Source organism: Ascidia mentula, chromosome 1 (assembly GCF_947561715.1).
Source record: "Ascidia mentula chromosome 1, kaAscMent1.1, whole genome shotgun sequence".
In the NCBI taxonomy this organism is placed as follows: domain Eukaryota; kingdom Metazoa; phylum Chordata; class Ascidiacea; order Phlebobranchia; family Ascidiidae; genus Ascidia; species Ascidia mentula.
This window is the reverse complement of record NC_138566.1, coordinates 1,340,304-1,366,208: the sequence shown is the minus strand read 5'-3', so window position 1 is coordinate 1,366,208 and position 25,905 is coordinate 1,340,304. Positions and strand designations below refer to the sequence as shown.

The window sequence follows — 25,905 nt, the reverse complement described above, 5'->3', positions numbered from 1 at the left end:
ACAATCATAAATAGCAGACAGAAACCAATAAAAAGTCCAACTACTAGTAGTATGTGTGTTGTAATTAATTCATTGCCAGAGTTAATAAATCAATCATTAGATTCCAGTCAGGATAATAAATACACGCGGAATTTTTATTATCTGGTTAAATAAATAGTTCACGCTTTAAAAGTATTACAAAGGAACTATGAAATCATTTAATTTTAAAATCGCAAAGTTGAAAACAGTAACTTTTAATAAGGCACTGATGTAGCCGGTACGGAACTTAATGAAATCAGTGCAGAAACAATAAAGAAAAGTCTGTGACAGCAATGATGGAAATCAATCAAATGAAAAAAACATTTTTACATAACACGGAAAATGGAAAAATGGCAAAGAAACACAAGCGCAGGCTAAAAAGACATTTAGGCAATTACAAATACACAAGCTGCCTCATTTATGTGATGCTTGCACTAGACACGATTGCTTGACCTCATTTGTGCTTCAAGGTCATGGTTCACGTGGTAATAGGGCAACTTGTGACCTTTTGAAGTTTGGAACTTTTTCTGCTTTTGCTTCACTTGTAGTTGCAATTCCTGTTGCCTGAAATAAATACATTTAGCTACAGGGCGAATCAAACTTTCAGCGGGATCTGTGCATGAACATCATCTTCTATGTCATAGGAACCACGGCCATTTGAAATAAAATATGTCGATGCAAGGATTTGTTTTGTGAGTTTAAGGGTGGGAACAAAGTTTTGCGGCAGAAATTCATCAATTTTAAAGCAAATGCTATCGAGCGTTTCGATTTGTTGTGAATTAAATCAAGTTCTTTCAACGCAAACGTTTGATCCAGAAGAATCGGTTTAAAGTCATTGTTGTGTGGATTCGAATCCTAACCAACTTACTGCTCAACGATCATTGTCATGAGATGTTCGTCTTTGTCTTCTTCTTCCTTCTTCTTCATCATCTTCTGGAGGACATGTTGTTCGAACGTGTAAAGTTCCGTCTCCTGTTCCTCACTCACCTTCTTCCCTGAAACGAAGATGATATTCTCACAAACTTGAGGTTGACATGATCACAAAATTCATATTATTTGCTCCATGCTTGTGTATTTTATATTCGTTTGTCAATAAACAACTTACTGAAGGCACTGAACCCAACCGGTCCGTTTCTACAAATGTTGATGAACCTGGCGATGTCTTCTAGAATAACAAAAGGAGCGGGAAGCCAAGGTCTGTCACAAAACTCTTCAACAACATCGAATCTGTGGTAACTCCAGAATATTCCGGCGCGGTCTTCAATCGTTTGGAATGTGTAACTATAGAAATCATAAACTTACGTCTACACAACTTGCAAATCATTCATTTCACTTGACCTTGTTCACGGAGTTTAAACAAATTCGACAAAATAACCCAAGATCAATGTTTTTTAGTAATGTTCCAGGCAGTAGACAGAAATACTTTTAACCACACAAGAGTACGAACCTGAACATGGCGATGAGTAGATTGAGCATTAGAATGTTCGAGAATAACATGTAGAAGCAAGTCAACAAAGCCGATACTATCCCGTAACCTGGGGAATTAACAGCAAACTTAAAACAAACTCCATTTTGGAAATTAGCCCACATTGACCGTTTGCAATTTGATATGCCACAAATCGAGGCAGTGGTCCTCATAATGGGCACTAGCGCCCCCTGGGGACCGTTTGCAATTTGAATTAGACTCCAAAAAAAAATTAGCAGTTCAACATTTTGTTCTTACTGCAGTTATGATATCAGGTTATTTCCTGTGCACTTTGAGGATGGTTTAAAATTTACAAAACTTACGTTGTTGTGTCATAATTGCAGATTGCAAGAGGGCTTTTAGATTACCAAGCTCTTCACGGAGTGCAGAAAAGTGTTTGAGACACAGTTAATGATTAAGACACTTACTGTTTTGTGCAACAGTCGCATTTCCAAGCTCGTTTCCATAAAGTTGCCAGTAAGGAACCCTGATAATGTTGTTGTAGACACTCAAGAGGAAAGTGTCAACCGATGTTATGTTTAATGTGTTCGTGTAACTAGAAAGTAAATGGACTTGTTTGAAGTAATAACTTCCTGTTAACGCGCAGTTGGTTAACGCGTACAAACTGACTGCTTACGTTTTTGTCGGGTTTGGATAATTGTTGACGGAAAGAAGAATGACGCCATAACTGAGAAATATCAAACCCATAATGGAAAGGAAAATCACCAGATCCTTCAACTGTGGACAAAATATTGGGTTGACAATCAAACAAACACACCTTAACAGCCTTTGTGCATTTCATAAAACTTATGTCTGATAAACGAAGTTAAAAATATATAAACAGGAAAATCATATGAATTATGTGAGCTGCAGACAGATGGCCACTGTTTCGACCGGTGCAGCTTGATGTGATTTTGGACAATCTTGTCGTCCAAACTTTAAACCAAGCTGCACTGATGTGACCTGGCAGGTCAAAACAGTGGCCATATGTCTGCTCACATAAGTTAAAAATATCCGTTCCAACTCACCATTCTCCTCATCATGTACACCTTGGGCCCGAAGTATTTGAACACGAGGTAGACTTGGAAACACCTGATGTACATTGCGAACAAAGCAATACACAGGAATATTTTACCCGCGTACCATAAGTTGTCGCCAAACGCTGAGGACCACATTATTCCCTGGCCTGTAGACAATACTAAGGTTATATGGCAAGACAATAATGTATTAATTTTTATACAAACACGCCTACATTCGTTTATTGTGGATTAAGAATTAATGAGGAACAAAACTTCTACCATGCAAATTTTACATCAGCTATATGTACAATGTTGTTCATATTATAGATTCCCAAAACCGGTTAACGTTTTTCGATAAAGTAAATTGTAATGGAGTGGGTTTTCTCCATTGTGTTTGTTAAATTGTCAACTGGACTTTCAGATCAGCAACTTAAAAGGCAAAGTCTAATAAATTTATTATTAGAGGAAAACATCTTAAAACCAATGCAAAATTATCGTTTACCAATCCACGAACATACCAGTAAAGTAACAGGTTACCAACACTAAATCCATCTTATTCCATGGACTTCCCGCCCACGATTTTAATTTTCCCCGCAAGGTGGCGCTCTCGATCGTGCTTATCTGCAACATTTCGTTAAAATAAAAAAGTATTTGAAACAGAAAGATCAGTAGAAGACATACTACAAACAGCTGGATTTAACGGGTATTTAAGAGTTGAAAGGTCACCTGGCGGACTTCGTCGACGGCCAAGCCGACAAAATAGGAGCAAAGAATGACTGAAACAGCAAAGTGTGCAGGGTCGTATCTTTGCACGTAGTAATCTTGTGAGATGATGTAGTAACTTAGAAGGATTATGTTGATTGACAAAATCATCTGTGTTTCAAGCAGAAGGCATAGTTAGCGGTATAGACATCACCAAACCGGTCTAATACCAATATAGTGTTGTGGTGTTTATAATCTTAAATACTTAGGTTACTCAATAATAGCAATTTATCAATAAACGAGCTTAAAGACTGTTTTTTTTCGCAACCACAGTCTGAGAAGCCACGGTTTAAGATTAAAAAACAAATGACGTAAACTAACCACATCCATAGAAAAAGAATTTCCCACCAACTTACAGCAAGTGAACAAAAAACCTCCATCGCTTACCGAATGAACAAGAAACTTGACCCTGGGCGAGTTAAAGTAATCGTACGTATCCCTCATAGCCGTCACGAGACGATTTCGAGTTTTCCGCTGTGTCGTCACTTCCCCTTTCGTCCCCCACTTCTCAATAAAACTCAGCACACCTCCGATTCCTGTGCACCAATCAGTGTGAAACCAACAAAGAACAGTTACGCACAACATAGGTGCCTGACTCGATGAACCTTATGGTTATATCGGTGCCCATTCCAATTTATGCATGACGTTTATTGTTCATGTGTGGAGTAACTTTGTGTACAAAATAAAACCAAATTGATTTGATTGTGGGCGGCATGTTTGTTGTGGTAGTCAAGGGCGATATTAAATATCACCAACAAACAAACTAAATTGTTTGGGTTTTAACTTATCGTGATAACGTCTCAAACACATCTACAGCGTTTCATAATTAAACCAAAAATGAAAAGACGGAAACTGAACATGAAAAGGATTAATATGTCCACCTTCTTCCGTTTCATTCTGTTCCATGCCATTCGCGTCTTCGGTGTACACCGAGCGGTAGGTCTACGAAATGCATAAATACAAGATTAGAGAAAACAACAAACTAGTTCTGATGTAACATCTTTGTTCAATGGCAAATTTCAATACACAAGCGACCGAAAAATAAACACGAGTTTTTCACAACGAATAATAACGAGAGTCGAATACCTGTGACATGTCAGTGGTGAAAACGTCTTTCCTCTCAATCACGCTTAGACAGGGGACAGCAATCGGACAAATCAGGGTTATTACAACCTGCACGAAAACACGTGGTTCAAGGTCAAACACGAAAAATTACGACCCTTCAGTTGAAGTATATGGTAATTTTAATTTCTTTGTTAACTTTTTGTATGAGTTTGTGCTGTAATTATTAGTGATGTTGCATTTTACTTGCTATCATGTTTACCTTGTAGAGGGGTTGTTCCTGCTTGGTCATTCCATACCATATGTAATCGAGGGCGGTTTGAACGGCCGGTTGTGCGATGAACTCACGATGTTTACAAACGTACGCAAGGTTGAGAACTGAACAACCTCCAAGTTGCTGAAGGAACACAACATTTTTAACCCATGATTTTGAAGGTTGTTACATCTCAAATTGAGAAGGGCATGATTTCTTTTTTGGGAGAATATAAAAACCAAACTATTTAATGTAAGAAATTTCGCTGTTTTTTTGCTTTATTTCAAAATAAGTTATGTGTTGCTTAGATAGCAATAAAGTTTTCTGACAATAATACTGTGTGTATTGTAAGTCTATTGAAACGAATTGAGTTATTGCTGTGTTACATACAAACAAACAAACAAACAAACAAACCCATTGTTATAGGGATAGTTACGTAACATTGACTATTATCCACCTCTATCTTTTGTGTTAGTTGGCACAATGTTGAAGATCTGTTAAGTTTGTAGGACGTTGTCAAAAACTCGACGGCATTGTCAGCCCATTTGCTGAAAGAACAGGATTAGGGTTATTTATTTTTCTACGCTCTCCATTCTAAGACTCTGTGCTTTTACAAACCTTGGATACCAATTAACCGTCAATTAAACAGGGTATTTTACCACATATTAACTATAAGGGCAATACAACTACTGACTCTCGATGCACTCCTGTCTCCAAAATTCGTTACTGCACGTTCAAACCATTAATTATCAATGTGCAAGCAAGCTGGTTATTAGGAAAACTATAACTCAAAAACTTTTAGGTGCCCTGACGAGGTCTGCTGGTTAAATCAAAAGGGGTTATCCCACGAATTGCCCTTTTAACTGGATGTAGCAACTAGTTAAAACTTTCACATGAGTTTGATGCAAGCTGATAGAGCGTGAATAATAAAGGGAATTTCCAGTTGTCGTCTTGTACAAACTATTGAAAACATGATCAAATGTATAGTTGGGTATTTCATCAGGCTGATTTCAAAAAAATCGTAACTTTCGCTCAATGACGTCACAAGTTGTAATTCGCCAATTCACTATCGATAAACACACAGACCATAGAAATCTTACTTCGATTCATCGTATAAACTCTCAGCTACGTCACTTCCTTGCAATGTGTTGTCGAGCATGACGGCCTGGGATCGTGTTATAGCGCTCGCGACGATAGATGAAGCTAAAAACGTACCATTGTTACGTCACAATCGCAACGTTTGTAAAGGCTGACTTACCCATTAAAGAATGACCGCCCTTCCAGAACAATAAAGCCAACTCCCCCTTACCCATGAGGAGGCTCCAGAAGAAGAGATCCCTTTCAGGATGTGGAACAGGCGGGGAGTCATCTATTTGTGAGATCATAGTGGTCGCTCTCTTCTGCAAGTCGGTGATTTCTGTCCAAGTAAAACATTTACTTCAACACTTTTACGTTACGAGAAAACGGCAGTTTAATACGCGTACCGGCGGCGTCAAAGTACTGGTAAGTGGGGCCGGAATAAAGCTCGCTGACTTGAAAACGTGTCAAGATGTTGATTGCCTTGCCAACATGACGTAATAATTGAGTTTTTGCGTCACCGTAATCGTTCACAAGGCCGTGAAGAGTGGGGGAAACCCGGGTTTCGAAACCCTCTTTGAACAAAGGCTGAAACGAAAGAAATTTGGTAACATTTAAACATGCTTATGAGGCCCAACAAAGTCACACATAGCAAACACTAAACTACAACTTTTTGTCGATTATTACAGGCCTGAAAATTGACCTGAAAAGAAAAAAAAAAAAAAAAAAAGTATGTGTGTTGAAATTGACCCATTGCCAGAGTTAATAAATCAATTATTAGATTCCAGTCAGGATAATAAATACACGCGGAATTTTTAATATCTGGTTAAATAAATAGTTCACACTTTAAAGTGTTTCGAAGGAAAGCAGAATGTTGAAGGTATTACATCATTCAATTTCAAAATCGCAAAGTTGAAAACAGCAACTTTTAATAAGGCACTGATGTAGCCGGTACGAAACTTAATGAAATCAGTGCAGAAACAATAAAGAAAAGTCTGTAACAGCAATGATGGAAATCAATCGAATGAAAAAAACATTTTTACATAACACGGAAAATGGGTAACTGGCAAAGAAATACAAGCGCAGGCAAAACAGACATTTAGGCAATTACAAATACACAAACTGCCTCATTTCTGTGATGCTTGCACTGAACACGATTGTTTGACCTCGTTTGTGCTTCAAGGTCATCGCTCACGTGGTAATAGGGCAACTTGTGACCTTTTGAAGTTTGGAACATTTTCTGCTTTTCTCAAGGTTTAATAATTGCTTCACTTGTAGTTGCAATTCCTGTTGCCTGAAATAAATACATTTAGGTACAGGGCGAATCAAGCTTTTAGTGGGATCGAAGTATAAACAACATCTTCTATGAGATAGGAACCACGGCCACTTGAAATAAAATATCTCAAGGCATGGACTTGTTTAGCGAGATTAAAGATGGGACTAAGGCTTTGCTGCAGAAATTATCAGTTTTAAAGCAAATGCTATCAAGCTTTACGATTTGTTGTGAATTAAATCAAGTTCGTTCAACGCAAACGTTTGATCCAGAAGAATCGGTTTAAAGTCATTGTTGTGTGGATTCGAATCCTAACCAACTTACTGCTCAACGATCATTGTCATGAGATGTTCGTCTTTGTCTTCTTCTTCCTTCTTCTTCATCATCTTCTGGAGGACATGTTGTTCGAACGTGTAAAGTTCCGTCTCCTGTTCCTCACTCACATTCTTCCCTGAAACGAAGATGAGGATGATATTCTCACAAACTTGAGGTTGACATGATCACAAAATTCATATTATTGGATCCATGCTTGTGTATTTTATATTCGTTTGTAAATAAACGAATATAAAATACACAAGCTAGGATCCAATAATGAACCCAACCGGTCCGAACCCACTGAACCCAACCGGTCCGTTTCTACAAATGTTGATAAACCTGGCGATGTCTTCCAGAATAACAAAAGGAGCGGGAAGCCAAGGTCTGTCACAAAACTCTTCAACAACATCGAATCTGTGGTAACTCCAGAATATTCCGGCGCTGTCTTCAATCGTTTGGAATGTGTAACTTTTAAAATCATAAACTTACGTCTACACAACTTGCAAATCATTCATTTCACTTGACCTTGTTCACAGAGTTTAAATAATTTCGACAAAATAACCCAAGATAAATGTTTTTTAGTAGTGGACGCAAATACTTTTAACCACACAAGAGTACGAACCTGAACATGGCGATGAGTAGATTGAGCATAAGAATGTTCGAGAATAACATGTAGAAGCAAGTCAACAAAGCCGATACTATGCCGTAACCTGGGGAATTAACAGCAAACTTAAAACAAACTCCATTTTGGAAATTAACCCACATTGACCGTTTGCAATTTGATATGCCACAAATCGAGGCATAATGGGCACTAGCGCCCCCTGGATACCGTTTGCAATTTGAATTAGACTCCAATAAAAAATTAGCAGGTCAACATTTTGTGCTCACTTCAGTTATGATATCGTCAGGTTATTTCCTAAGCACTTTGAGGATGATTTAAAATTTACAAAACTTACGTTGTTGTGTCATAAATGCCGATTGCAAGAGGGCTTTTAGATTACCAAGCTCTTCACGGAGTGCAGAAAAGAGTTTGAGATACAGTTAATGATTAAGACACTTACTGTTTTGTGCAACAGTCGCATTTCCAAGCTCGTTTCCATAAAGTTGCCAGTAAGGAACCCTGATAATGTTGTTGTAGACACTCAAGAGGAAAGTGTCAACCGATGTAATGTTTAATGTGTTCGTGTAACTAGAAAGTAAATGGACTTGTTTGAAATAATAACTTCCAGTTAACGCGCAGTTGGTTAACGCGTACAAACTGACTGCTTACGTTTTTGTCGGGTTTGGATAATTGTTGACGGAAAGAAGAATGACGCCATAACTGAGAAATATCAAACCCATAATGGAAAGGAAAATCACCAAATCCTTCAACTGCGGACAAAATATTGGGTTGACGATCAAACAAACACACCTTAACTGTCTTGTGCATTTCATAAAACTTATGTCTGATAAACGAAGTTAAAAATATATAAACAGGAAAATGACATGAATTATGTGAGCTGCAGACAGATGGCCACTGTTTCGACTTGTCAGGTCTCATCAGTGCAGCTTGATGTGATTTTGGACAATCTTGTCGTCCAAACTTTAAACCAGGCTGCACTGATGTGACCTGACAGGTCGAAACAGTGGCCATATGTCTGCTCACATAAGTTAAAAATATCCGTTCCAACTCACCATTCTCCTCATCATGTACACCTTGGTCCCGAAGTATTTGAACACGAGGTAGACTTGGAAACACCTTGTGTACATTGCGAACAAAGCAATACACAGGAATATTTTACCCGCGTACCATAAGTTGTCGCCAAACGCCGAGGACCACACTATTCCCTGGCCTGGAGAGACAATACTGAGGTTATATGGCAACACAACAATGTATTAATTTTTACACAACCACGCCTATATTCGTTTATTGTGGATTGAGAATTATTGAGGATCGAAACTTCCACCATGCAAATTTTACATCAGCTATATGGGCAATATTGTTCATATTAAAGATTCCCAAAACCGGTTAACGTTTTTCGATAAAGTAAATTGTAATGGAGTGGTTTTCTCCATTGTGTTGGACTTTCAGATCAGTAACTTAAAAGGCAAAGCCTTCTGGTCGAAACCTAAACATGTGCCTTTAACGCTTCCCATCCAATAGAAGCATGTTGGGATATGAGAATAAGTTTGTGGAAAAGTCTACGGTTTCTAGTAAAGCACCTGATGCAGTCTAATGACAAATCCCAAGGAAGGGTAACTAGATGCTCACTGTACGATAAAAAGTTTAAAGGCATCGCCGACACGACTCTATAACAGGTGTCTTTTCATATGTCGGACCAGCGATTTGAATAACACGACTTAATAATGTATAAATTATAGCAATATAGGAAAAGATACCTTGGCTATGTTTGAGTGTTGGTGTAAATGTTAATAGTAAATGCAGCCAACTTAGTTCAAACCTCAGGTAATCAGCCAGAAAACGAGGTTATTATTTATTTGGAATCGAACCGAATCCTACATTTTATTTGTTTCACCAAACTTCTTACAAGGGCACTTGGAATTGAACATTGCTATTAGAATATATGCACGAAACTTGAACTTTACGAAACAAACATTGGGAAAATAATTTCACAAATAATGGCATTAGAATAGAATTGTGTCGCTGCAGAGAAAATACAAACGGTGCGTGTGATTTTGTATCAAGACAAAAGTACACATTACGCTTTAGAAGAATTCCGTTTCATGTGAAAATCGCTCCAGTGTTCTTGATATAAACTGAGCAAAACACGACTCAAACGATGTTTCAGAAAGATGAATTGGCAGCAGAGCCAGAATGCATTCAGTAAGAAACAAACAAACACACACACACTTGGCAAGGCAGGGGCAGAAATGACACAAATTCACGAATCGTCGTTAACTCACAGTAAATTATTCGTCACTTATAATATGAAGATGAAGTAATTGGAAAATAAAATTATAAAATGAGTAGGCGAAATATATTTTTCTCTAAATAAATCGATCTGAGCTGTCTGAAGATCGCTGTGTTTGGATTTTAATACATTATAAAATGAGTATTGAGAAAAAAACAATTCTATCATCCAGTGTTTGAACAATGTCATAATTTTATTGTTGCAGGGAATCAAGTAAGGATCGAATTGGAAAACGACAAATAGAATATTGGAATTATTTCGTTGATAATTACTATTTCCATATCACAAAAAAACACTGATACACAAATCTATAATGACGTTTATTAAAAAATATACCACTCAGAAAATGCTGTTAAAGGAGAAACAATTGGTAAAGACGATATTTTGGACAAAAACATTTATTCCGGTGATCAATCTCAGTTAAATAATAACTACACCCAAATATAGAAACATATTAAACAGCAACAACAGTCGCATCCAAAACTGGTTTGTCAAGATCAAAAGCATGTGTCCAGACATCTGAGGTTGGTTCGTAAACTTCAACTGATGTGAGTCCTCCAACCAACATCCTATGAAACAAACATGATACAGTTTCATGAATCAGACACACAACAAACAAAGGCAAGTTTTCTACAACATTTTAAGTAAAAATTATAAGTTAACAAAACCAAACCAACGTACACCCGCAGACCCCTACATCACTAAACCAAACCACACATACAACCTTGTATAATACAAAGTGTTTTAAATTTAACAAACATTTTATGCAAGTTGTTAATCAAGTATAACATCGTATATCCCACTTGTCCCAGTTTCTCAACATTTACATTTTCACATAAAACGGGAAACAGTGGACTATAGTGACGTCATAATAGTAATTCTTACCCCGATCCACCCACAACATAAATCCTCCCATCAATAACACAAGCAGAGTGAAGGTAACGAGGTTTTAGGAGAGGAGAAACATATTTCCATTTGTTGACTCTAGGTTCGTATTCTTCAACTGTTCGCAGGGAGTGACCATTCCAACCTCCTGTCAGATTTAAAGTAAAACTTTTTATTGTTTTTAGGTTAATACTTTATAGTTATATCTACCAGTTTTTATGTTTAGGATCCTTTTCAGGAAACTCCATTATATTTATCACGTGATACATTTACCGGTGACGAATATGAATTTGTATTTTATAAAATTCACATAAAAACCACTCACTGGTAATTTTATTACTTAACTTTTCATCACTAACCAATTGCATAGATATTCCCTTTAATTTCTTCACATGCTAAACCCCATCTTGCTTCATTGAGAGAAGCGATTCCTGTGGAGGTTCCAACACGAATATCGTGGAATTCACATGATTGTAAGAGTTGTCCACCAGCACTTCCGCCCACAGAAAACAAAACATCTGAAGAAATTTTTAAATCGCTTGTGTTAATATTTATTGTGACGTCATATTACGATTATGTCGTAATGTTACGTAACAATCATTGAGGTAAGCTTTGCGTTTCTTAACGTACAAATAAGCGATCACCTTTAAATCAAGGTTTTAATTGAAATTAATCAATATTATGGTTGATATTCATGCAATAAAGAACTATAAAATAAAGATGGAATATTTCATGTATTTCTGGTAAGTTTTAGGTCGGCGTTTTACAACATTTTTACGTCCAAAAGTGAATATTGTTGGGGTAAATAGAGTGGATGTACTGATTACTTTAATTTATGGTTTACGGTTAATTATGTTGTTGTTGCAGATGCATGCCAACTATTTGGAGCTGGGTCCAGTAATGAGATTAATCCTATACAAAAATGAATTTAGATGCATTCTTACTGGCAATTGAACACATTCCATGCCCATATCTTGATTGTAACATGTTGAAACCACTTCTCCATCTGTCTTCTTGTACAGAATAACACAAAGTTGATGAGAATGCTCCTTGGTTTCCAAGACCACCCGTGAGATACAAGTTATCTAAATTTGTTTGCAATTAGTGAAAACAAGGTTGTCTATAAAAGTTATAATTGTTGATCAACATCTAAATATTTACTAAATATTTACTATAAGTTTCCAAAAACATAGTTGAACAACTTTCTGTTTAAGAATTGGTAACTTGTCAGTAAAGTGTCAGTAATACTGTTAAAAGTACAAAAAAATTCGCAAATGCAGTCATGGCAGAATTCAAAAATTTTCTCTGGGGTATTACTAACAAAAGTTATGGAGAGCAACAAGAATGAGTTGGTTGAGGGATGAGAAGATAGTCATAAACCACACAAAGACACACTAGGGATAAACAAAAATAAATATTAACAAAACACTTTGTCTGCCACCGCGTAACTTTTATTGCTAAGACAATTTGTGAGGGGGGCTTCCCCAATGCTTTATTCCAGGAACCGCCCCTGGTTTAGTGATCAACAATTTCAGAAATAACCACACCAACCTCCAACAACAGCAGATGCAGCATAACTTCGACCTTCCGATAAATCAGCAATTTTTACCCAGTTTTTACTTTCCTCCAAATTCAACATCTCACAACTTTGTGTTGGACCTTCTCCACCCATTACATAAACTTTTTCACCTAATTTGGCTGAAGTTGAGTTCACTCTGTCTGTGATCATTTTCTTAACAAAATTTGATGACAATGAAACTATACATTAAGACAAAGTGATTTACATGTTTCTCTAAATAAAAGAAAGTCTCTACCTCAAAACATATAACAGAAAACATGATCTACTCTGGAGAATATTTGTTAAGTCATTGACAGGTTACACTAAACCAGGGCATGATTCATGTTGCTACATTTTCTTGTGCAATTGAATTAAAAAAAAATTATCAGTGTCCAAATATTGCATTAAATTCTCAAGGTTACTGGCATAGGCGCCTAGTTTTCATTTTTTCCAAGGGGGGCGGCTATATTATGACATCATAATTTGCTATTATGGCGTCATCAAGTATCGAAAAACTGTGTATTAGCCAAAAGGGCGGTGTAACGATGAATACACGAGATCGGTCTACGACACGACCAATAAGTACCTGTTGGCATATTATACTGCGAGACTGACGTTGCAACAACCAGTGTCAGTCGCCGCCGCCCTGCCCCCCTGGATTAGGCGCCTATGGTTACATGACTTTTGCTGTCTTGCTAATTTTAGTTAAAATTTACATTTACTTGCACACACAAAAAGCATGTATATTTATGGGAAAGTACCTTAAATAAACACAATCATATGACAGCAAACAATGTACATACTGGGTAATGTTCATGTTGTTTTGTGGTAACATTCCATTTCACACAATCTCGTGTTGAATTATCTCCACCAATAAAAATAAATCCTGACAAATCTGCAACATAACCATTGCTTGCTATGGTTTTTGCTTGTGAAAAATAAATAATTATGGTGATAACAATGGAAACATATTTCCCCTCTTCAGGTGAAGTTGTTGCTTTGTAAATCAACCTATTTCATTGGAGTTTGTATTTGTGTTAAACAACAATGTGTTAAGTTTTTAAGTACAACTACGAGTACGAAACTAACACATTTTGTAAGTTATGATGAAGCACATCTTTCTGTACTAATCAGTGTAGTTTTATTTTTAGATCTTTGTTTAATCACATCCCACAGAATAGTATCACTAACTTGTTGGTAGTTGACTGACCCTGAATTCTGATCACATATTTCCAATGTTATTTGCCATGAGTAAATGTGAAGTGGGAAATTTAAGTGGAGGTTAAAGTTATAGGATATGTGGGTGGTGTAAATATGGCAGATGTAACAAATTGCTTTGAATGTGACATTATATAAACAAATCTTGCACCTTTCTTAACTGAACTTGCTTTTCCACTTGTTCCTGGTTTTTCAAATTTCATTGACAAAGCATCCAAAACTGCATTGCTGCATTCAACATTATTCCTCATAAGAGGCTGAAAAAAACACAGTAATATCAAAAGTCACTAACAGAAGGCTAAAAATAATAAACTTTTTTTTACTTCATTTCTAACTGTAGTTGTAAGAAACTGAGTGAAAATAGATGAAAGATCAAGGTGTGAGAAAAGATTCACAAACAAATCCTCTCGATGGGAAGGATTGAAATTGACCCATCGAACCATTCCAGTAAAGACAGCTTCTTCCATCTACATTCAACAAATAATATGTAATAACAAGTAACAGTTTAAACAAACGACAAAGTGATCAATGTCACCGGTGACTACATCAAATACTAAATTTACAACAAGAACATGAAATAAAAGGTGAAACATCACAGAGTTTAAATCACTATTTAAGCTTCTTTAAACATAGAAATAAAAAAATTTTGAAAAAAATTGGTCTTAATAATTTTAATCATAAAATATATTAGAAAAACAAATTAATCACAATTACCCCTTTGTTTTTCTGTTTGATGATTGCAGACATATCACCAACATCAAGTTGCATGAAATCATCATGTTGTACAACTGTTGCAATGTTATCAACAATCATTTGGTTTGTTTTCTTTTCCACATCAGCAAGATTGTATCGAGTAGCATAAGCTCTTAGCTTCAAACAGTTGTCGGTTGAAATCATTTCAAGGATGATTCGACAACAAAATGTCTTCAACTCTGAAAGTGTGAATAAAACAAAATTGGGCTAAAATTCAGAAGTGATATCTGTGCTCACTTCTCCATTAATCACAAATAATTTCTTTTGTCCCACATTTTACACAGTACAAATATATCAATATCCCTCCAACAAAGTGTAATAATTAAAATAATCATTCTTAATACAATAACATCAGTAAAGATTAAAACTTGCAACGTTTGCATACCTTCCATCTGTGTATAATCAGCATCTTCCAACACTTCTAACACATTTTTCTCTGTTACTTCAATATCACCAGTGTAAATAAAATCCAATACACTTTCCAGTCTTTTTGGTGGAATATTGTCAACCTTGATAAAATCTGAGTATTTCTCGCGCATCTATAAGAAAACAAAGTTAACCAATCACAACAAACACACACAATCCGGACTAAAGAACTGACAAAACCTTACCATTTGGAATATGGTATGCAATTTACATATAATAACATACATCAGTCCTGTTCAAATAAAAACATCACAAGGGCCATAGCAAAAAATAAATCAATCTAGTAAGTTGCATTCTAGCATAGTTACAAAAGTTAAGCCAATGTAATTGTCGAGTAATAACAAAACTCACCTTAACATCTTAAAAATTTGAACCTTAATATTGCAACAACTTAAACATATGCTTATCAGATATGCAAACACTAGACTACGCTGTTGCAACTGAGACAATTGTGTCAAAACATGAGCTGGTTGTCGGTATTGAGCCATGTGTTATGGATGCCTGGTGCAAACTAAAGGGAACAACTCTAGGTACGTATGTTCATAAAAGACAGGTATAAAATATTATGGTTTGTTGCTCAATTGTTGAGATATTATACCACAAGACCTATGAGTTTTGTCAACAAACTAAATTAATTTTAAAATGTAAAGGGTTGTTGTTGTTGTCTAAATTAAATTTTTGCTTGATTGCAACAAAGCATTTACAGACAGGGGACAACTAAATGACAAACATTCAGGTTTCATAATATTTCTACATAACAAACACTTGCCTCAACACCAAGTAAAGCATTAAAATAATCTGACATAGAACAAACAACAGCATCATGGATTGAATAGTTTTCTCCTTGGGAACAAAGCGTTCTGTTGCAAAATCGTTTTGTTTCTTTTCTGTCACTAAAACATCAATAGTTTAACTTCAGTAAATCTCCATAAATTAAACTTACTTGTTTAAAAAATTCATCACTTTCTGGTGATGCAAGTTTATTTCCTCTTGTGTTCGCTTCATGATGAAGATAAACTGACAGTGAATGAAATACCGGGTCTAGTGTACAACCCTAAATGTTTGGTTGCAACTTCTTTTTATTTTTTGCAGCATTTCCGAGAACGAAACTAATGTCACACCGGAGGGAAACCACCCAATACCACGCTTGAGTGATCAGAGAGTAATAATTGATTTTTTTAAGTTAAATTAATTCAAAATTTATTTTGACCATCAAACATTGAGTGACACACAAATTTTCAGACAAACTGATGTTTTTAAGTATTTAAGCATTGTACGAGAACTGTTTCATTGTGTGATCGGTTTTTAAGAAATTTTGGCCTTGGTCTGTTTATGGCTTTTACAGATAAATATGTATACGTATGTGGAGTTTGTTCCACTACAATGTGATCAACCCTCAAATTTTGCCGTCAACTTCCGAACTTTGCTGTAATGACGTCACAGCAACAACAGCACAACTTACGCAACACAGAACAGCACAAATATTAAAAGACAAAATAGAGTCAAGTTGGGAACGTTTGTATTAGGGTTTAAGAAAGACTATAAGTTTGCAACACAATCCAAAAATCCGGCGACATCGCCTGAAGAATTCAAGTTGGATTTATGGACAAGTTGCTCTGCCACAACCACATCTATATATTTAGTTTCAGGTGGAATTATTTCCGAAAACGTCCATGTCATTACCACAATTTACATTGTGAAATCTCCATGAAGAACATAACGGAACATATTTGCAAACAACATCTTTTATAATATAAGCACCAGGACATTGAAAATGTGTCGATGCAAGCACCTATTTTGTAAGAACGTGGATAGAACCAAGCCTTTTCATAGAAATTCCTCAGTTCCAAAGCAATCAAATGGCGTTCATAGGACCCTATGCTTGCATGGGTTGTGATGCTCCATGCGCGAGTCTGTCCATGACATATGCCATGTTCATGGCACCCTGTACTCATATGACAAATCAAATCATGTTTATTTTTGCGAGAAAAGCAACTACGCGACGAACAAAAAACAAGGAAACGAAATGGCATGGGCACCGATAAAACCACAAAGGTTATGACATATGACATTGCCATTGTTTTGGATTCTTGCGTGTCACTTAAATTACTACAAGTTGCAGGAAATGCCAACGCTGTCGTTATGATAACTTCCAAGGAAAACAGGAAGGTTTCGTCTGTTTGCGAATGGTTTGCTTTAAACTACGTAGGATTTAAAATGTCAAGCTCAGCAAAAACCTCAGTTTCAATAAGTTGAAGTCCCGTTGGTTTTGCAGCTAGTGTGGAAGATGAATGTTTAAAAGTATTGATTTTTTGCTAAAATGTAATTGGTCTATTTCAATTCATAATCTAACGATTGGTATTTTAATAAAACTTCAATATTCAATCACCACTTGTAAAGAGAAGAAATGAAACGTTTATTATCGTGTCTGCTGGTTGCTGTTCTACTTATCGGTGTGGAAGGTAAGCAAACCTTACCTTAACTAAACCAATGGAAAAATAACTCGACCATTTTTATTGTCACAATAATGGTGGCTATAAGTTTTCTGTTTCTGAAAACGGTTTCTTAGCTGGGTGTTCACCGTATTCATTACCTGACCACGTGGACAGCTGAAACAAACGTGTTGAGAATGCTTGTCTTGTAATGTTACAACATATTATATCAGATGAGAAACGAATACTTGCGCTGTAAGTTGTACTGCACACGCATGAAGTAGTACAATTGTCCTGCAAACATATTATCGGTTTTAAGAAGTATTCTTAGGTTTCAGGTTAAGCAAAAGCATTGTAATCACACTTCTAGTAGCATTTAACCATCTCAAGTTTTCTACAGGATGTCGATTTCCTTCAACGATCACTGGAGCTGATTACTATCCGAAAAAATCCTACTATCTACCTTATGATTTTGTGTCGTACTATTGTCCATGTACAGGAAGTATTTCCGAATGGTCTAGCGTGGAGTTTGTGTCGACCCAGTGGTCATTGGTTGTTACCATCACCCACGTGCAATAATTGAAACGTTGTAAACGTGCAATGGTTGGAGACGATGAAATAAAAATTCCAACTACTAGAAGTATGTGTGTTGTAATTAATCCATTGTAAGAGTTAATAAATCAATCATTAGATTCCAGTCAGGATAATAAATACACGCAGGATTTTTATTATCTGGTTAAATAAATAGTTCACACTTTAAAAGTGTTTCAAAGGAAAGCAGAATATAGAACTATGAAATCATTCAATTTCAAAATCGCAAAGTTAAAAACAGAAATTGTAATAAGGCACTGATGTAGCCGGTACGAAACTTAATGAAATCAGTGCAGAAACAATAAAGAAAAATCTGCAACAGCAATGATGGAAATCAATCGAATGAAAAAAACATTTTTACATAACACAGAAAATGGAAAAATGGCAAAGAAATACAAGCGCAGGCAAAACAGACATTTAGGCAATTACAAATACACAAACTGCCTCATTTATGTGATGCTTGCACTGAACACGATTGCTTGACCTCGTTTGTGCTTCAAGGTCATGGCTCACGTGGTAATAGGGCAACTTGTGACCTTTTGAAGTTTTGAACTTTTTCTGCTTTTTTCCAGGTTTAATAATTGCTTCACTTGTAGTTGCAATTCCTGTTGCCTGAAATAAATACATTTAGTTACAGGGCGAATCAAACTTTTAGTGGGATCGAAGCATACACAACATCTTCTTTGATATAGGATTTGGAACCACGGCCCTTTGAAATAAAATATGCCGATGCAAGGACTTGTTTAGCGAGTTTGAAGGTGGGACTAAGGCTTTGCGGCAGAAATTCATCATTTTTGAAGCAAATCCTATCAAGCTTTTCGATTTGTTGTGAATTAAATCAAGTTCGTTCAACGCAAACATCTGATCCAGAAGAATCGGTTTAAAGTCATTGTTGTGTGGATTCGAATCCTAACCAACTTACTGCTCAACGATCATTGTCATGAGATGTTCGTCTTTGTCTTCTTCTTTCTTCTTCTTCATCATCTTCTGGAGGACATGTTGTTCGAACGTGTAAAGTTCCGTCTCCTGTTCCTCACTCACCTTCTTCCCTGAAACGAAGATGATGGGAAGATGAGGATGATATTCTCACAAACTTGCGGTTGACATGATCACAAAATTCATATTATTGGATCCAGGCTTGTGTATTTTGTATTGGTTTGTCAATAAACAACTTACTGAAGCACTGAACCCAACCGGTCCGTTTCTATAAATGTTGATGAACCTGGCGATGTCCAAAAAGGCGTCTTTCAAACGTCGGCCCAGCAATTTGCATTGCACGCCGTAATATTGTCTAAATCAGGAGTTCTTAAACTGGGAGCGCGGCCGCTAGAGGGCCGTGGAAGGTTGACAAGGGGGACCTTATATTTTTCGAATACCCGTTTAGCGACCAAGCAGCAATCTATCCAAATTTAGTATTTCAGTTTTCAGAAATCTTACGATTAATTAGAGCGAAGATTTGGTCTTGCAGGGTCCGTTTGCAGAGAAATGAACACGCCGTGTATCTGACTCCTAAGACTATAAAAACATCTGCCAAAAAACTATCTTTGCGACTGTTTAATCAAAACATAAAACGCTAAACAAACATACCTTGTTTCAAAACAAACAACGTTAAATGCAACGACGAGAGTTATACTTTAATTGCTTTTGTCTCGCTCAATCCGTTTTCTCGTTTTCTCTCTTTAGCTTAAGGCCGTGTGGCGGTATTTATAATATTATCGAAATGAGAAAATTGCGAATATGGACGGATTATTATAAAACGTCGATGAGAAATTAAAACTAAAACCGATTAGCACATATGTCAGAGATTAACCCATCTGTCGTAGAGAACGAAGTGATTAACCCAGAAAATAACAGATGCGTACGTACGCGAAGTAATCGAATTTCACAATTTAACACGAAAATGACATTTAATCACAAAGTTTCGCTGCAGTGGTTTGTCGAAACAGCGCCACTAGCAAGGGATTGTCGTAAATTTAAACAACTGTGACGCGATAATGTTCATTATGTTGACAATAGTAGTTTTAGATTAATGTATGGTTGTTTGCACTTGTGAGTGGGAAGACAAAAGCACGGAACAAACCCGACTGTACAGCAGACCTGCGGTGTGAATTGTCTTCCACTTAACCACGTAATAAACATCCCCCATCCCTCTCATTGAGGAGTGATATTAAAAACGAACAAGAAAATGTTTTTGAACAGGATTTTTTCGTGGAGTTGGGAACGCAAGATTTAACAGAAAATGTCTTGGGGCCGCGACCAAGAAAGTTTAAGAACCACTGCTCTAAATTATAGCAGTATAGGAAAAGATGTTAATAGTAACTGTAGCCAACTTAGTTCAAACCTCAGGTAATCAGCCAAAACACGAGGTTATTATTTATTTGGAATCAAACCGTATCCGAATATCGACACTGAATCCTATGTTAAATTTGTTTCACCAAACTTTTAACAAGGGCACTTGGAATTGAACATTGCCATGAGAATATATGCACAAAACTGGAATTGTACGAAACAAACATAGGGAATTTAGTTCACGAATAACGGCATTATAATAGAATTGTGTCCCTACAGCGAAAATACGAACGGTGCGTTTGATTTTTTATTCAGGCAAAACTACACATTGCGCTTTAAATCACTCCAGTCTTCATGATATAAACTGAGCAAAACACGACTCAAACGATGTTTCAGAAAGATGAATTGGCAGCAGAGCCAGAATGCATTCAGTATTCGGACCCTTTCTTGTGGAGCAAGGGCGAAGTGAGGTAACGAGGTACGGTTGTATCTTTACTTGTTTCTCCGCCAGGGCCGCACATATCGAGATAGCACATTCATTGTCGACTGACTCCTTTATTGGGGCCCTTCGACGGTTCATCGGTCGTCGTGGACGTCCAAACCAGATCTTCAGTGACAACGGCACGAATTTCGTCGGAGCCGAACGTATCCTGCGTGAAGAACTGAAGAAATGGAACCAACAGCAGATTCACCAATATCTGCAACAACGCGAAATTGCATGGAGTTTTAATCCCCCCACTGCCAGCCACATGGGTGGGGTATGGTAGCGCATGATACGCTCTGCTGTGCGCAAAATTCTCAACGCCCTGCTCTCGGAACAGACGTTGCCTGATGAGCGGTTGTGCACTCTGATGGTAGACGTCGAGGCAATCCTAAACTCCCGTCCCTTGGTCCCAGTGACGTTCGATCCGAAGATGAGGAGCCCTTTACTCCCAATCATTTACTGCTGCAACGTGCAGCGCCAAATATGCCCCCAGGTCTGTTCACGGGGAAGGACTGTTACCATCGAAACCGGTGGCGTGAGGTACAATACCTGGCCGATCAGTTTTGGAGGCGATGGTCTCGCGAGTACCTGCCTACGCTCATGCCCAGATCGAAGTGGGCAAGTGGACATTCGAATTTTATGGTCAATGACGTGGTTCTTGTGGCGGATGACAACCAGCCCCGGAGCAAGTGGCTCCTGGGTCGAGTGATTGAGGAACTTCCTGATCGGAAAGGAGTTGTGCGTCAGGTGATCGTCAAGACTCACACTGGTGCGTTAAGACGCCCAATCGCAAAATTGTGCTTATTGTGCCGCGACGTCGCGATGCGTGATTAGTTGCGGGTGAACTGTTTTCGCAATTACTGTCCGATGTTTGTTTGTTGTGTTGACATGTACTCCTTGGATTCGTACATTGTGGGGGGGTATGTTACATCTTATTTGCCAGCAATTGCCTGATTTCTATTTATGTGCCTTTTTTCCTTTCACTGCTATAATTGTTGCAGTCTATTGTAGTTTGTGACGTAACAGTTAACGGGTAGTTTTGTTGAACTGAAAACGTGGTTAAGTCCTTTTTTGTGTCTGACTTCCGTGGAGCACGGTTCTATGTCGCAAAGAGCTTAATTATGCGTATTGGATAAACTGTATTATGGTTAACCTTGATTGCTATTTGAACGCAATGGCTTAAGATGCCATTCGTTGTACGTGGAAAGTAAATGAGTCAGACAATTTACTTACACTGCTTTGTTTATTCTTAGAGTGTTCGTGCCATTTAATAAAGCGGTGTTTGTGGTTTGTTGTCACAACAATTGATAAGCATTGTGTGTAACGTCGTAGCGGGTATTTGTGACTATACATTGCATCTTTGTTTAGGCGTAACACTGAACTAGCAATTTATTCGTTTGCATGCCGGTTCCGAAAACAGTTAGTGAGCCTGTATTGATTGTAAATTTAAAGTACATTTGTTGATGTGATGCATTTTGTATAGAAACCGTCTTCTTTGTCCGAATAAAAAACTGCGAATATTTTCGGAGGAAGTTCAGGAGGCGCGTTTTAACCTTTCCCTCGTGTGACGTTCCGCTCCACGAACCTGGGAGTATCTAACGGGCGTTATAGTGGTTGATTGTGGCGAATTAATCTAATCATTTATGACACGAATTCGTAGGTAACGCAACTGCTAAGCAAGGAATTACTTCTATCTTTTGCTTAATTGACGGTTTATTGTTTCTGTCGTGTTTTTAAAAGTTCATACATCACGTTAGCAACCACAAAAGCTTTAACCACAAGAACACCTTGTCCCAGTAACTGTTTTATTATTATGCAACTACATAAGACGTCATAGGTCGAAATAGCGGCCATCTATCTGCAGCTCAAATTAACATCAAAATCCGTTTGTTGCACTTGCTCACTTGTTGTCCCCTGTTTAATGCAAAACTATACTAAATCTGGTTTACAATGATTTCCATTCCTATGCATAAGGCTTGCTGCCAGCACTCGCACGACTGAAGCGCCTTCTATGACGTTACAAAGTCGCGCAAAAGAAATTAATATTTACGATTTTTTTATAGTTGTGCGAAAAATATTTATTATCCACACGATCAAGGGCTGATGACCACAGAAAAAGCTCTCACCACATCCAGGTTTGCCGTTAACTCCTCACGTTTTTCTTCGCCTACAGGCCGCATATCAGTATTAAATCCCAAAAATCTAGTTTTGAAGGCTATCACCATTAATACCCATACTGAGTGATTTGCTTTTTTGCCAACAACAATTCCTGTGGTCAGTGACCCATGAAGATCTACTGGTACTATTCATAGAGAAAAAAAATTGATTGCAGCTGCATCCGCCAAAACACAGCAAGGATCTGAGGAGCCTCCAGGAGGATCTTTTGTCCTATAGGATAGCAAAAACAGTCCCAGGGGGCAACCAAAGCAACTTTCCTGTGACAATTTTTTTTGCCATTGCGTAGAAAAGGGTTAGGGCCAACATTAAATTGCAAATTGGATGAGGTTTTTGTGATTCATTTTTTCGCAAAACCATCTTACATTTTTTTGCAGCCAATTTAGCTAAAATAATGACTAATCGGGGGCCTAAAAGACCCCTAGGTGGTGCTTTAAGCAACTATCTTGCAACTAATTTTCACCTTACTGCGTAGCCAAGAGGCGGGCCTAACATAAAATCACAAATTAAGGTATACTTCTGTGATTCAATTTTGAGCTACATCCCCTTGAACATTTTGGTGGTTTTTCAACTAAACTTTTCACAGCACCCTGCACCAAACGTCTGACTGACTGAGAAGAGCAAAAAATGCACTAAAACTGCACCAAACACGCTGAAAATCGCCCTGGCTACACCACGTGACTTCTTGCTCATTCAACCAGAAAATTGACCCCAACGCATCACCGGTTGCCTTGTGACGGAACTGAGACTATCTATGACGCAGGAGTACAAGACGGGCATTCCCCGCGGGCAAAACTATTTTAATATAATTACTGATATGCGGTCTTAAATAGTGGCGCACCCGCCCAGAATCGCAATTGTTCTGTGAAGTCCAATACATGAGCCATTCAACTATTACATTGTGAAGTTTCACACCTGTTTGATCATCGGATCCAGAGTTGTAGCTGTTTTACTAATATCACTAGACAACAGAAAATGGCCTTGTCAACAGAGTTACCGCCAAGACTACTGTTAGGCAGAGGATGATGCTTCAAGCCCCAAACCGGTCACATAGAATGGAACCAAATATCACGAGGCAGTCATGCAACAATTATCTGCATGTCCAATACTTAATTACATGACACAGGTGTTAATTAATCAACATCCAAAGGCCAATTAGGGGGCATGCATTGTGGCAGGAAATTATGAACATTTCAACACCATGAAAATTACATGAGAATTGTGTTATTAACTTGCATACAAGACCATGCAATGCATTTATTTGCTTAAAATCAATTGATAAACCAAACTAGGAGCTACTTTATTGGTAAAATAGTAGCACATACCCAGAATATGTTGAAAATTGCTTCGGTTTCAATGGCGTGAGCAGTGAATCTGTTCGGATGAAGCACCATTCATATGGTGATGGACCACTTCTCTCTGGGGTAATAAATATAGCTCAGAGTTAAATAAGTAATTTAGTTAATTAATTATGACAACGTAAAGTGTAGTAACATTTGATTTGAGCAATTGCAAGCGTTATTATTAAGCCAAATTGATATTGGGAAAAAGACAGCTTATGCAAAAATGCCATGATAAATGAAGAAAAATCATCAAAGCTCTGTGGTAAAATCAACCCGGAATGTGTTGTGGACCGTTCATGCATAGAATTCATGCTCTTAAACCAATTTTTTGGGCCATTTAAATGCCTGTGATTGAAGAACTGGCCACACATATTCATGCACATAAAGCACTGGAAAAATGTTTTTTTGTCACTAGGTGGCAATAAGTGACTGGAGATGCTTGAAAACCATTCCATGTTCCTCGAAATACATAAACTTACAAATTTAAGCTTAAATTTGACACACATTGCGCAGTTTACAAAATGGCTAATTTCCCTTAAGGCCGCATATCAGTATTAAATCCCAAAAATCTAGTTTTGAAGGCTATCACCATTAATACCCATACTGAGTGATTTGCTTTTTTGCCAACAACAATTCCTGTGGTCAGTGACCCATGAAGATCTACTGGTACTATTCATAGAGAAAAAAAATTGATTGCAGCTGCATCCGCCAAAACACAGCAAGGATCTGAGGAGCCTCCAGGAGGATCTTTTGTCCTATAGGATAGCAAAAACAGTCCCAGGGGGCAACCAAAGCAACTTTCCTGTGACAATTTTTTTTGCCATTGCGTAGAAAAGGGTTAGGGCCAACATTAAATTGCAAATTGGATGAGGTTTTTGTGATTCATTTTTTCGCAAAACCATCTTACATTTTTTTGCAGCCAATTTAGCTAAAATAATGACTAATCGGGGGCCTAAAAGACCCCTAGGTGGTGCTTTAAGCAACTACCTTGCAACTAATTTTCACCTTACTGCGTAGCCAAGAGGCGGGCCTAACATAAAATCACAAATTAAGGTATACTTCTGTGATTCAATTTTGAGCTACATCCCCTTGAACATTTTGGTGGTTTTTCAACTAAACTTTTCACAGCACCCTGCACCAAACGTCTGACTGACTGAGAAGAGCAAAAAATGCACTAAAACTGCACCAAACACGCTGAAAATCGCCCTGGCTACACCACGTGACTTCTTGCTCATTCAACCAGAAAATTGACCCCAACGCATCACCGGTTGCCTTGTGACGGAACTGAGACTATCTATGACGCAGGAGTACAAGACGGGCATTCCCCGCGGGCAAAACTATTTTAATATAATTACTGATATGCGGTCTACAAGTAAATTCTCGCTTTTGGTGTTTCCTACTAATGTTCATCGATAATTTATGCATTCGCTAAACGTAAATCTTGCTTTATACATGCTTGTTTATTTATCTTGAAGTAGTGGCTGTTTTAACTTGAGTCATTTCCGGAAAGGGGATATTCAATAACAAATTTAAACGAATTTTGACAAAATTAGACCTGCATGGTAGGGGTCCCGCACTTAAAAAAACATTCCCTT

The 25,905-nt window shown here is 37.5% G+C and overlaps 4 protein-coding genes across 4 annotated transcripts; 1 reads left to right on the top strand and 3 right to left on the bottom strand.

Annotated features, from left to right (window-relative positions):
• Window positions 1-452: 452 nt before the first annotated feature.
• Window positions 453-6,844, bottom strand: LOC145916894 (transient receptor potential cation channel subfamily M member 1-like). Its single transcript, XM_083002910.1, has 19 exons — window positions 6,780-6,844; window positions 6,344-6,359; window positions 6,064-6,244; window positions 5,838-5,996; window positions 5,680-5,782; window positions 5,037-5,127; window positions 4,589-4,723; window positions 4,351-4,437; window positions 4,146-4,206; window positions 3,652-3,800; window positions 3,229-3,375; window positions 3,021-3,123; window positions 2,512-2,669; window positions 2,121-2,221; window positions 1,912-2,039; window positions 1,466-1,553; window positions 1,124-1,299; window positions 887-1,013; window positions 453-582 (listed from the first exon to the last, which is right to left on the bottom strand). The coding sequence occupies exons 1-19, from the start codon at window positions 6,842-6,844 to the stop codon at window positions 453-455; spliced, it is 2,205 nt and encodes a 734-aa protein (XP_082859036.1).
• Window positions 6,845-6,847: 3 nt separating this feature from the next.
• LOC145916878 (transient receptor potential cation channel subfamily M member-like 2) lies at window positions 6,848-9,794 on the bottom strand. Its single transcript, XM_083002909.1, has 8 exons — window positions 9,773-9,794; window positions 8,919-9,076; window positions 8,515-8,615; window positions 8,306-8,433; window positions 7,867-7,954; window positions 7,532-7,712; window positions 7,254-7,375; window positions 6,848-6,950 (listed from the first exon to the last, which is right to left on the bottom strand). Exons 1-8 carry the CDS (start codon window positions 9,792-9,794, stop codon window positions 6,848-6,850), a joined length of 903 nt encoding a protein of 300 aa, XP_082859035.1.
• Window positions 9,795-10,268: 474 nt separating this feature from the next.
• LOC145916862 (kelch-like protein 23) lies at window positions 10,269-19,141 on the bottom strand. The gene is made up of 13 exons (XM_083002908.1): window positions 19,114-19,141; window positions 18,950-19,068; window positions 18,461-18,631; window positions 14,956-15,109; window positions 14,532-14,749; window positions 14,141-14,284; window positions 13,969-14,074; window positions 13,403-13,494; window positions 12,593-12,773; window positions 11,986-12,126; window positions 11,401-11,559; window positions 11,042-11,189; window positions 10,269-10,725 (listed from the first exon to the last, which is right to left on the bottom strand). Exons 1-13 carry the CDS (start codon window positions 19,139-19,141, stop codon window positions 10,611-10,613), a joined length of 1,776 nt encoding a protein of 591 aa, XP_082859034.1. The 3' UTR covers window positions 10,269-10,610.
• A 1,554-nt stretch (window positions 19,142-20,695) lies between these two features.
• On the top strand, window positions 20,696-21,626 carry LOC145916846 (uncharacterized). The gene is made up of 4 exons (XM_083002907.1): window positions 20,696-20,778; window positions 20,820-21,066; window positions 21,130-21,332; window positions 21,401-21,626. The coding sequence occupies exons 1-4, from the start codon at window positions 20,696-20,698 to the stop codon at window positions 21,624-21,626; spliced, it is 759 nt and encodes a 252-aa protein (XP_082859033.1).
• The last annotated feature ends 4,279 nt before the right edge of the window (window positions 21,627-25,905 follow it).

Coding starts and splice junctions, on each gene's coding strand:
- LOC145916878 (XM_083002909.1), bottom strand. CDS start 9,794: ATGTTCAATTCCAAGTGCCCTT. Junction 7,376..7,531: donor GGTTCAGTGGGTTCGGACCG/GTTGGGTTCATT, acceptor GTTTCAGGGAAG/AATGTGAGTGAGGAACAGGA. Junction 6,951..7,253: donor ATGACAATGATCGTTGAGCA/GTAAGTTGGTTA, acceptor TATTTATTTCAG/GCAACAGGAATTGCAACTAC.
- LOC145916862 (XM_083002908.1), bottom strand. CDS start 19,141: ATGAATTTTGTGATCATGTCAACCGCAA. Junction 14,750..14,955: donor TGATTATACACAGATGGAAG/GTATGCAAACGT, acceptor TCACACTTTCAG/AGTTGAAGACATTTTGTTGT. Junction 13,495..13,968: donor AGCAAGTTCAGTTAAGAAAG/GTGCAAGATTTG, acceptor GTTATGTTGCAG/ATTTGTCAGGATTTATTTTT.
- LOC145916846 (XM_083002907.1), top strand. CDS start 20,696: ATGTTTCAGAAAGATGAATTGGCAGCAGAGCCAGAATGCATTCAGTAT. Junction 21,067..21,129: donor CTGCCAGCCACATGGGTGGG/GTATGGTAGCGC, acceptor CTCTCGGAACAG/ACGTTGCCTGATGAGCGGTT. Junction 21,333..21,400: donor ATCGAAACCGGTGGCGTGAG/GTACAATACCTG, acceptor GCTCATGCCCAG/ATCGAAGTGGGCAAGTGGAC.
- LOC145916894 (XM_083002910.1), bottom strand. CDS start 6,844: ATGACCTTGAAGCACAAACGAGGTCAAACAATCGTGTTCAGTGCAAGC. Junction 5,128..5,679: donor AGTTTATACGATGAATCGAA/GTAAGATTTCTA, acceptor CTGTTCTTTCAG/CAAATGGGCTGACAATGCCG. Junction 3,124..3,228: donor CCGTCGACGAAGTCCGCCAG/GTGACCTTTCAA, acceptor GAAATGTTGCAG/ATAAGCACGATCGAGAGCGC.